The 11,816-nt window shown below is 37.6% G+C and overlaps 1 protein-coding gene across 1 annotated transcript; it reads left to right on the top strand.

Moving 5' to 3' along the window:
- The first annotated feature begins 7,267 nt into the window (after positions 1-7,267).
- LOC134259782 (uncharacterized protein K02A2.6-like) lies at positions 7,268-11,368 on the top strand. Its single transcript, XM_062742388.1, has one exon. The coding sequence runs from the start codon at positions 7,268-7,270 to the stop codon at positions 11,366-11,368; it is 4,101 nt and encodes a 1,366-aa protein (XP_062598372.1).
- Positions 11,369-11,816: the final 448 nt, after the last annotated feature.

Consider the following 11,816-nt stretch of genomic DNA (forward strand, 5'->3'; position numbering starts at 1 on the left):
TAGTGAGCTCTAATTCTTGCCGTAAACTATGAGAAGATATATTGTTCTTTACCCCCCCCCCCTTCCTTTAGCCACTCTTTGATTGAAAGTCTTTCAGAAAGGTCTGGAAACACAAGGTCATGTTTTCAAAAGAAACAGACTATAGCAATTTCCTGTTTACTGCAATTTTATTTACACAACCGGTTTTACCTAAAACCTTTGAATAGATAAAGCTAAACCACGTGTCTTAAATTTAAATCACAATAATAAATATAGTAGGGGTGTTAGTGTAGTCTACTTGTGTGCCAGGTTATACTGAAATTAGACCAAAACTGTAGGAGGAGTAGCATTTTCAAGGGATTTCACAGAAATCTCTATTTTTAGTAACCATGGCACCATCGCATAAGCTCTTCTGATCTCTGACCAGTAGAGCTAAAAATCAGCATATATAGAGAGAGAGAGAGAGAGAGCACAGGCAATTGTTTCGTACAGGTACCCACTACCTGTATTTACCACGAGGTACCTAACTCATTTTCGGGCATCCTCCGCTTCACGCTCGTATTTACTAATAAATCAATCATACACCTACATAATCTTGACATAGTTCGCTCCAAGAGAAATTTTTCTACATTGCTAATGTCTGCTATAAAGATCTTTTGTTGTATGCCAACAAAAGGTACAAATAACCAGGTCGTTTTCCTCGACTTCGTCAATTATGGCGGCCAATTCACAGTCTTCATCCAGGTATCTCTGTTTTAAAAGTATAATATCATTGGATTAAAATAAAGGCTAACGTTATTTTTTAAGAGGTTTGAATTGGGAATCAGAACAGAATATACTTAATCATGATTGAAGAACACTAAAAATTAATTCAATTTTTTTTTTTCACGACCTTTGTTTTTTTTGAATGCCTCTTAGGCCTGGGCAATGCTGGCAGAATATCCTGTTCACAGTCAAATGGTGGTGGAATGGGGGTATCGTCGTTTGAATTGGTGTCCTGAAGTGAATAATGAGTAAGTTCAGTTGATTGCATATTTAAAATTTTTCTATTGTATTGAAATAAACCTGTCAGACCGGAAATCAATTTCAAGACAAGTTAGGCATGATATGAGGAGATCAAGATCTGAAAATGTTATGAAGGCTGGATCAATATTTATCGATACATAATAAAGGTGGGAATGGATACACCATACCAATTTTTTCTGCTTAGATACAGTTTACAATACATGCATTCGAAGATCAATAATTTCTATTTAAGAAATAAGGTATAATTTTTAAACATCTATCATGGGAAATGAATACGGTTGGTATAACGAGATCAAAGGGCTTCGTGGTAAAATTTATTGCTTACGAAACCCTGTTTATATCCTGATAGATTTTAAATATTATATCTTAATATGTTGACGGTGCGACCATTATAAGGCGAGCGCAGATACTTATCCAGTTTTCATTTAGATCGGGTTCGTCAAACTACACGTGACATTTGGAGCGTCTAAGACTCTGACGTCACATGATGTCGTATGCATGTTGCATTACTAAAATGAAGGCTGAACAGGGCTGATTTCAATCAGTTTATGACTATTTTTCAGCATAAACAGATAAATTCATTAAATCAAGGCAAGTTTATTTTTCTTTTAACTTTTGTCGTAATTCTCGAGAGAACATGGCTTTAGCGTTTGTGTACGAAGCAATGCATTGTGGGTCAAAATTACTGCGGAAAAATTCTATGCGAGGAATGAATGTGCAGTTGTCCGAATTTTCTCTTCGCCCAGGCATTGTCATTAGAGCTCGCAGTTACGAGCGTCGCGAAGCGACGCTCGCTGCGCTCGATATTTCTTTTATATACATTTGTGACATTTTTATATATATTTGCCTGATTATAATTTTTAATGTGTAAAGTGTTTTATTTATTTTTCAAATTAACAAGCACATGTTTAATCCATTGATTGCTCATCGCTACTTTATGACGTCAATAAGAAATTACGTATGTTTATGAATTTTTAGGGGAATCATTATTCAATGAGAAGTCTTGTTAAGAAAAATCAACGAACTTTTTGTTTTCTCTTGGTGGCTTTTTTAGTTGTGGTTTTTTTTTTGGTTTTCTTTTCCTCCACTTCCCTTCGCCTCATCTCTGCCCGCTCTTTCCTCTCCCTTTGCGCCCCGTGGGGATTCGGGTTAGAATAGGTCCTCAGTACCCCTTGCTTGTCGTAAAAGGCGACTAAATGGGGCGGTCCTTCGGATGAGACCGTATAAACCGAGGCCCCGTGTCACAGTAGGTGTGGCACGATAAAGATCCCTCCCTGCTTAATGGCCCTGAGTGCCGAGCATAAGCCTAAATTTGCAGCCCTTCACCGGCAATGGTGACGTCTTCATATCAGTGAAATATTCTGGAGAGGGACAGTATACAGTCAATCAATCAATCTCCCTTTGCTTGTTCTTTTTTCTCTCTTCCTCCTCTTCTCTCTGTTCGAGTTGGCTCAATATTTCCTCTCCTGTCTCCTGTCCATTAAATTTCAATTTATTAGAAATTAAATTGTACTTTCAGATCTTGTACAGATATCGACAGATAAAGCTTCATTATATGTGTAACTCTATCATCAATTTAAATAGTTACTTTTGTAAGCATAAGTTGTTTTTATTTAAACATTTGTTTATTATTAAGTATACCAAAATGTACCTGTAAGAACTCTTGATTTGGTTATAATTCTTCTCTTTTTTTCAGGTGGTTTGATGAAAATGGGCAAGAATAATTCCGATAAGTTATAGGGGATGAGGCCCTGTTCGACTAGTGGGTTCTGTTGAACAAAATGGCCACATGCATGGCACAATTCCAGGGGTTGCACAACTGGTCTAGTCATCTTTCTGTAATGGAAAGAGAAATGAGTAAGTTGTCTGTCAATTTTTTAGCTCACCTGAGCCGAAGGCTCAAGTGAGCTTTTCTGATCAAAATTTGTCCGTTGTCTGTCGTCGTCGTTAACTTTTCACATTTTCAACTTCTTCTCAAGAATCACTGGGCCAATTTCAAATATTGGAATTGTTTTACTGTTCTCAAGTTTTTTTTTCTTTTTCTTTTTGCTTACCCAAATCTGTCAGACATTTTTCTAACAGTTGAAAGTGATCCCTCATCACTGTGGAATTTGCCATTCCGTAGCGACCACGGTCAGTGGAATCAGGGGTCCTCAACGCTATGTCAGGGTGTCTTTTTCAAAAACCCTCTAAACCATTTATTTGATGGTCCACTAACAACATTGACATTAATCACGGAGTTGCCTTTCTTGATGATTTCTCTTGCAAATGCCTGTTTATTTATGGGATTATTTTATCAAGAGTAAACGGATGTGACATTTTCACATTTTATTTTCATATTGTTTTACAATTTTTATTTCTTATTTTATCGACATTTTTGTTTTTAAATCAGTAATTTGTCTGAATTTTGTATATTTATTATTTTAATTGCCTTTGTGTAAAATGATTTGCCTGTGTTCATAATAACTTCAAGTAAAGGAATTTCTTTTTAAATTTTCACCTTTATCATTTTCCGTGTGAGAGGAAATGCCCTCTCTGCAAAATATTTAATGTATGCAACAAGACTGTCCTCTTGCACTCGACTGAGGCATCTCACAGGATATCCTTTAAGATGATTGGCAAGTCTGTACCGCAGTGTCCGTCCGCACAGGGATGTTGTATTTGTTGACTGTATATACTACTGATTTATTATTTTTTGCATCTTTGATGGCATTCAATAAGTCTGTATTTGAGTAATTTTTTCTTTTCCGCATCTTGATACAAAATAAAATAAATTTATACTTTTGTATTTAATACAAGTGTATTTCTTTGTAATAGAAGATAGATAACTATTTCAGTAAAAAAAAGTGGAGTAGTTCATTTTATAGGAGTAACGCCCCTTTTGATAAAGGCGGATTATTTGATTCACTTCCGGCTGGAGAAAGTAAAATGGCGAGATGTTGACATTGAGACTAAGTGAAGTTTAAACATCATATGGAGGAATTGAGACATTGAAACTCAAAGACATGTTTTTATAAGGGATTTTCACCAAGAAGGTAATTTTCTTGCATTTCAACATTTTAAGCTGATGTTTTCACTCAAAAAACCGGTTATAAAGGAATTTGCAGGATGGCATGTGCTGTCGCATGTGTCATAATGGCTGTGTATTGCAAGACTTACCTTTGATAATGCTTAAATCTTTCTCTTTGATAGGGAAATCTCTTCTCTGGCAGTTTGCAGTGCTTACAAAAATGACGCAATTTACGTTTTTTACGTCATAATCAAAAAATAACAAAGATTGGCGGAGTTTTTATTGTTTTTATTAAAAACGGCAATAATGGGTACTCGGCAATAATGGGTACTCGCACGTTACATGTATATGCATATATATTATAAAGCTTCATGTATACAGTGGGTTTCAAAGTTTGCCTTTACGGATTAGTGATGCTAAACATAATATTTCGTAAAAAATAATTCTTACAGTTCAGTTTTTTTCCTTTAAGTTTGCTCCGCCATATTGATACTCCGTAATCCTACAGCATGGCTGGGTTAGCGTGGGTAGAGTTCATAAGGTCATATGACGTAATATGAGTAGTAACTGCAGTCGTTCGATTGAAACTCTAGTAACCAGAGTACGTACTCGGGTACGAATCGAAGTCGCCCACTGTGGGACGTTGAGATTGGTCCTTCGGGTTAGACCGTATTAACCAAGGTCCCGTTTTGCAATAAGTACTGGCACGAAAAAGATCCCTCCCTGCTTTCTTCCAGACATTTAGAAAATGTAAATACTTCTTCCAATTCCTCAGAGAAAGAACTGTTTTTGGTATTTCTAGTCTTCTCCTCGGCTGCTTTGAATTCTGGTTTTTCTGATGTAAAGTCATCATCGGGGGGCATTGATGAAGCGTCCTTAATTTGGATGCTATGCTCACTGGATGTTGGGGAGGGTGACCGTCCATCCGTGTCACTCCGTACAAAGTCTTGTAAATCTGAAGCACCATTGGTACCGGTACATTGGAACCGGTGGAATTGCATGGCAGTTCCAATTCCTTTTCTAGGCAATCGCGATTCCTTGGAGAGCTATCATTCTCTTCTCGTTGTGTCTCCTTGCTTGGTTCAGCCAGGATTCTTCCATTCTCCGGCGGGTCGTAAGGGAGTTATTGGGGGACTCCTCAGAATATGTTTGAACATTTAGAGGCTGTATTTTCGTTTCACGAAATAGGTTTGCGATCCGGCGGATGCCACAATGGGGGCCTATCCTTGCATTTTTAACCCTGTTTACTTCTTCTGGAGAACCACACTTACAGTTTATACAACCCATTTCAATTGCGCTTTTGTATGTGTCAAGATTGTGCAAACATAACTAATAACAATGGCTACAATACTGTGACATTTCAATGATTGTGACGTCATAATATCTAATCTACTTTTACTTATCCTGACGTCACAATTTTATATCCTTTTAGCTGTTATCTAATTGACCGTGGCGGAAATTTTTCCTTATTAAAAAAAGGGAATAAAAAGAAAGAGGTAAAAAAAAATTCCATTAAAAAATAATTTCAGAATTTCTTATTCTAATTACTTGATTTTGAAAAGGTAATAACTGAAGTAAATTAAGTAAAATAGCGTTATTAATAATTTGTACATGTTGTGTGTGTATGTAAATTATGAGATATAACTGTTACATTCACTCATTTTCTTTTTCTATAAAAACAAGATTTGTTTGTTCAACACTGATGCCCCCGTATGGCAACATAGCGAAGACTAACTTTTCTAAAACGCAAATTAAATATATTGGTTCTTAATGTAGGGTCTTCTCACAAGAATTACTATAGTGAAATATGAAAGCCCTAGCACCTCTGTTCAAAATTTATGACCAAGGATAAGATTTTGAAAGATAGGTCAAACTCAAAGGTAAAAGTTGTTGGTTTCCTAAGAAAGGTCTAATGTCTCAAGGATTACATATGTGAATTATGGAAGCCCTAGCCTTAACCGTTCAAAAGTAATGGCCAAGGTTTAAGTTTTTTAAAAGTAGGTCAAACTCCATGGTCAAAGGGTAAAAGTCCTTGATATCAAATGGACGTTTTTGTCACAAGGATTAAATATTTAAAGTATGAAAGCCCTAGCCCCAACCCTTCCAATGTTATGGTCAAGCTAAAGGTTTGTTTTTTTTAAAAGAGTCAGACTTCAAGGTCAAGGGGTCAAAGTTCTTGGTATCCAGTGAAGGGTTTTCTAACAAGGATTTCATATTTGAAGTAAGAAAGCCTTAACCGTTCAAGAGTTATTGCCAAGGTTAAATTTTGATAAGTATGGAAATCTCCAAGTTGTTAGTATCCAATGAAAGGTCTTGCCACAAAAAATACATATGTACAGTCTAAAAGACCTAGTGTCTACCGTTCAAAAGTAATGGCCGAAGTAAAAGATTGGAATTTTTGTGTAAAAGTGTGTCAAGATCTAAGGTCAAATTTTGTGGTACCCAAAGAAAGGTCTTGTCACAAGTACTACACATGTGAAATACGAAAGTCATAGCTCCACTAAATCAAAAGTTATGGACAAGGTTCAAGTTTTTACGGACAAACAGACAGACGGACAGACACGACAAAAAACTATATACCACGAATCTTCGATTACGGGGGCATAAAGAAATCAGTTATTAAAAAAAATCAACTTAACCTTACTTAATCAGAACGAATATATTTGAATACAATGAAGCGATATCAATGCATTTAATATAAAAATGGAATTAAGAACCAAATGCTACGGCTTTAAAGGGAGTTAGAAATAACATCTTAATGATTTGAAGAGCTTATAATGAAACAAAATTAAAAATACATTAAATATATTTGTTTATGGTCTACAGACATTGAAGATGACATGCCTTTCATGTCAAAGAATGATATATTTCTTGCAAACAAAAAGAACGAACAAAAGTTCATTGACTTGCTTTAAGAGAATATTAAGGAAGACTGGAATAACAGTGTTGATGTATTATGATCGGGCTTGGGATGCTTGTAATTAGTTGTTATGTTTAGACGCCATACTTGAATAAATGTGTTCATTTAGAAGTCATGTTTCATCAATGATTAGCCCTGATAGGCATATCAACATGGTGGCAGCGGTGCAAACTTGTTGTTAGTGTTACCGGTCGTCCCCGAAAGTGATGCTCCGTGAACTATTGTGAGTTTTTATAGACAAACTTGGAATTTATTTTTCAACACGTGCTCTGTACACAACCGCCATATTGGATCCAGACTCCATTCTCAGTAGCCTGAAATTTTTATTCGGAATGGGTGAACAAGAACAAGCCGCAGGACCTGTACAGGTGTACAATTGTCCGTTCAGATTACCTCCCCAACTTGATTTATCCTCTGGAAATGTATCCGAGAACTACAAAAAGTGGAAAAGACAAGTTGAAGTTTACATGTCTGCGTCAGGAGGAATCGACAAAAGTAAAGAGGTACAAGTAGCAATTATTTTGAGTTGTGGTGGACCTCACGTAGTTGAGATATATGACCAGTTTCAGTGGGAAGACGAATCCCATAAGAATGACCCTGCTAAGTTATATGAGAAGCTACAGGCCTATTGTAATCCTCGTTCCAACGAAGTGTTAGAGTCTCACAGATTCTGGAAGTTACCTTATCAGGAACCCTTTGACAAATTTCTTACAGAATTAAGAACACGTGCAGCGTCGTGTAATTTCCAGGAACAAGAGAGGATGATGCGTGACAAGATTGTATTTACAGCTACTGGTAAGCTACAAGAACTACTGTTACGAGAAGACAAATTGACTTTGAACAGAGCAATTCAGATATGTAGGGCTTTTGAACAGTCAAATATACATGTGAAGGAGCTGCGAGAAAACATCACTTCATCTATCAAAGTGAATAAACTATCTACAAACAAACGTCAGAAAAACTTCACAAAGCAGAAAGTGACACACAAACAGAAAAGTGAATTACAGTCTTCGAGCAAGGAGAAGAAAGAGTGTGATTTCTGTGGTTATAAACATGAACATGGCAAATCAAATTGTCCGGCATGGGGCAAAAGATGTGACAAGTGCAACGGGAGAAATCATTTTAAGTCCAAATGTAAGAAAATACATGCTGTTGGTGAAGATAGTGAAGACAGTCCAGAGTTAGAAGACAGTTGGCTCCTCGCATTGAAAAGTAAAGACAGACAGAGCAAAGACATCACTGCGATAATGAATGTAAATGATTGTGACGTACGTTTTCAGTTGGACAGTGCAGCTGACGTAAATACCATTTGTCAGAAATATGTGAAGAAGGAACAGTGTCGTCCGTCAAACATTCGTCTTAACATGTGGAACAACACTCATATGAAACCCCTCGGTGAAGCCGATCTTGATGTAATCAATGTGCGTTCCAACGTCGTCCAGAAACTTAGATTTGTAGTTGTGCAAAACAATCTTACCTGTCTACTTGGCAAGGATGCAATTCAAGACATGGGACTTGTGACAGTGAACAGTACATCTATACATTCTTTAACACAGTACACACACGGAGAAAGTGAGAAGTTCATATCTAAAATTGGATTAGAACAGCCTCTTGGTGACTTGGGCATAGCAACTCTGAAAGTTGACCCCAGTATTCAACCCAAAGTACTTCCGTGCAGGAAAATACCGATTGCTATCCAGGACTCAGTTAAGCAGGAAATTGACAGACTTGTTGATCGAGGTGTTTTGATACCAATTACAGAACCAACTTTGTGGGTTAGTCAGATGGCAGTGGCTCACAAGTCGGATGGAAAGTTGCGAGTTTGTATAGATCCACAACCTCTTAACACAGCTCTGATACGAGAGTACTACAGATTACCTGTATTAGATGACGTACTTCCAAAGCTAACGAATGCTAAGGTATTTAGCAAACTTGACGTTAAAGAAGCGTTTTGGCACGTTCGCCTTGATGAGAAGTCGAGCAAACTTACAACTATGATAACGCCATTCGGGAGATACAGGTGGGCTCGTTTACCTTTCGGATTGAAAGTGTCTAGTGAAATCTTCCAGCGACGGTTAGACGAAGCATTATCAGGACTGGAAGGTGTGTTTAGCATTGTTGATGACATTATCATTGCAGGATGTGGTGACAGTGAAGAAGCAGCAAAACGTGACAATGAACTCAAGATGCAGAAAGTTTTCCAGAGATGTGAAGAGAGACATATTACACTAAACAAGGATAAGGAAGAATCCGGACTTCGTGAAATTTCATTTCATGGACACAAAATTTCTAAAGATGGTGTCAAGGTTGATGAAAGTAAAGTGAAAGCTATCCTTGAAATGCCAGCACCGACTGATGTCTCGGGAATCAAACGCTTATGTGGAATGGTTCAATACATGTCAAAATTCCTACCAGATTTGTCGAAGGTATTGGAACCGCTACGACTACTTACCCGTAAAGACCAAAAGTGGAACTGGGACAGCAAATGTGAGTCAGCATTTCAGACTTTGAAGCATAAGTTGACAGAAACTCCAGTTCTGGCTTATTTTGATCCTTCAAAGGATGTTACACTGCGCCATTTGAATGGAACAAAACAACAAGTTGACAGCAGCAAAGAAGGAATTGGTGCCGTACTACTCCAAGATGGAAAGCCGGTCGAGTACGCATCAAGAGCTCTTACAGAAGCAGAGAGAAAATGGGCTCAGATAGAGAAGGAAGCTTTATCAGTTCTCTATGGACTTGAACGCTTTGATCAGTACACTTATGGAAGAAAAGTTTTTATCCATAATGATCACAAACCATTATCTGCTATATTGCGCAAACCATTAGGATTAGCACCTAAAAGACTGCAAGACATTATGATGCGTTACTTCAGATACGATGTAGAATTTGTATTTGAGAAAGGAGTGAACCTTGTTATAGCGGATACACTAAGCCGAGCTTTTCTCATGACAACGAAAGGAAGTGTTGATGAGCGTCACAGGATTCTATCTGTCTCGACGTTACAAGAAAATGACGTACCAGATATCAGGATTCAAGAAATTAAGGACATGACTGCTAAAGATTCAGAGATGCAAACATTGGCTGACACCATAGCCAATGGATGGCCTGACAGTAAACAAAATCTTCCAACGAGTGTGCGTCATTACTTTGATTTTCGTGACACTCTTAGCTTTGAAGATGGACTCATCTTGAAAGGTGAAGCAGTCGTCATTCCAAAGGCACTTAGATCAGAAATGAAGATGCGATTACACAAAGCACATCTAGGATATGACAGTATGATTAGGAGAGCTCGTGGTGTTATTTTTTGGCCTGGGATGAAATCCGACATAAAACAGATTGCAGATTATTGTGGAATTTGTCAGGAAAGAAAACCGAGAAACTGTAAGGAACCTTTACTTCAGCATTCAACATGTGAATTTCCCTGGCAGAAAATTGGACTTGATTTATTCGAGATACAAGGAAAACACTACATGGTCTCGGTAGACTACTTTTCCAGTTTTATTGAGGTAGATTACTTACCAACAACGACAAGTGCAAGAGTTATTTCATTGCTTAAGAAACAGTTCTCTAGATTTGGCATACCAAACATTATAATATCGGATGGTGGACCACAATTTAGATGTCAAGAATTTCAGGATTTTGTGAAGACCTGGAAGATCGATCACAAATTCTCATCTCCGATGCATCAGCAAGCAAACGGAAAGGCTGAATCTGCGGTGAAGATCATCAAAACACTGATGATAAAAGCACAGGAGGATGGAACAGATCCGTATGAAGCGTTACTTGAACAACGTTGTACTCCAAGACAGGATACCGGTTTAAGCCCAGCACAGATGATGTTCAACAGAGAGATACGTGCTACACTCCCTATGAGATCTCGAGTGAGCAATGATTTTGGAATAGTGAAATCCAAACACAGATCCAGACAGATTGCCGTGAAGAAATCTTACGACAAGAAAGCACGAAACTTACCTGAAGTCGATACTGGACAGTCCGTTTATTTCCAACACCGGGAAGGACAGTATTGGAAGCTTGGAAAAGTGATTCAAATACTTGGACAGAGAACATACGTTATTGCAGACCAACAAGGAGTCGAATATCGAAGGAACCGAATTCACATTAGACCAACCAAAATACAGACCCATATTCGTGATCAATCTCCAATTCGTGATGAACCAATCAGCAAACGTGTACTCTGTGAATTTCCAAAACCGTTTAGTGGACCAAACGAGTCTATATCTAGCAAACAGATACCGGTGATTACAGGCTCGAACGAACAACTTTGCGTACCAAACTCGATTTCAGAAACTGCCGTCAGCAAGCCTCATAAGGATATTACGCCAGATACTCGTGCAATGCCAATATCGCGTGAACCGTCTTCAAGGATCCGTAGGAAACCAGCATACTTGAAAGATTATGTCCAAAAGTGATTGAAATACTGTTTAATGCTATTTGATTATTTTGTTAGAAAGTTAATTAACAGTTAATGATCATTTATTTGGGAAATGTTCAGTTTAATTGTTTATACAATGTACATCTTTCTCAGAAGGGGGGATGTTGATGTATTATGATCGGGCTTGGGATGCTTGTAATTAGTTGTTATGTTTAGACGCCATACTTGAATAAATGTGTTCATTTAGAAGTCATGTTTCATCAATGATTAGCCCTGATAGGCATATCAACAAACAGTACATAATGCGACGGGAGATGCAGACCTTCTTTGTGTAAAAACTGCTATCGTTAAATATATTGAAACTCGTATTTGGTTAAGACACCGATCGTCTCGTTCTCCTCTGATTTTGAGATGAACTATATTTTACTAAGGTAAATAAAAACAAAGAGGTCTGAAATATTCTCCCTGCAATCCATGCATTGTGT

This window comes from Saccostrea cucullata, unplaced genomic scaffold (genome assembly GCF_032062105.1).
Source record: "Saccostrea cucullata isolate Sc308-1 unplaced genomic scaffold, CSIRO_AGI_Scuc_v1 ctg2163, whole genome shotgun sequence".
In the NCBI taxonomy this organism is placed as follows: domain Eukaryota; kingdom Metazoa; phylum Mollusca; class Bivalvia; order Ostreida; family Ostreidae; genus Saccostrea; species Saccostrea cuccullata.

Coding starts and splice junctions, on each gene's coding strand:
- LOC134259782 (XM_062742388.1), top strand. CDS start 7,268: ATGGGTGAACAAGAACAAGCCGCAGGACCTGTACAGGTGTACAATTGT.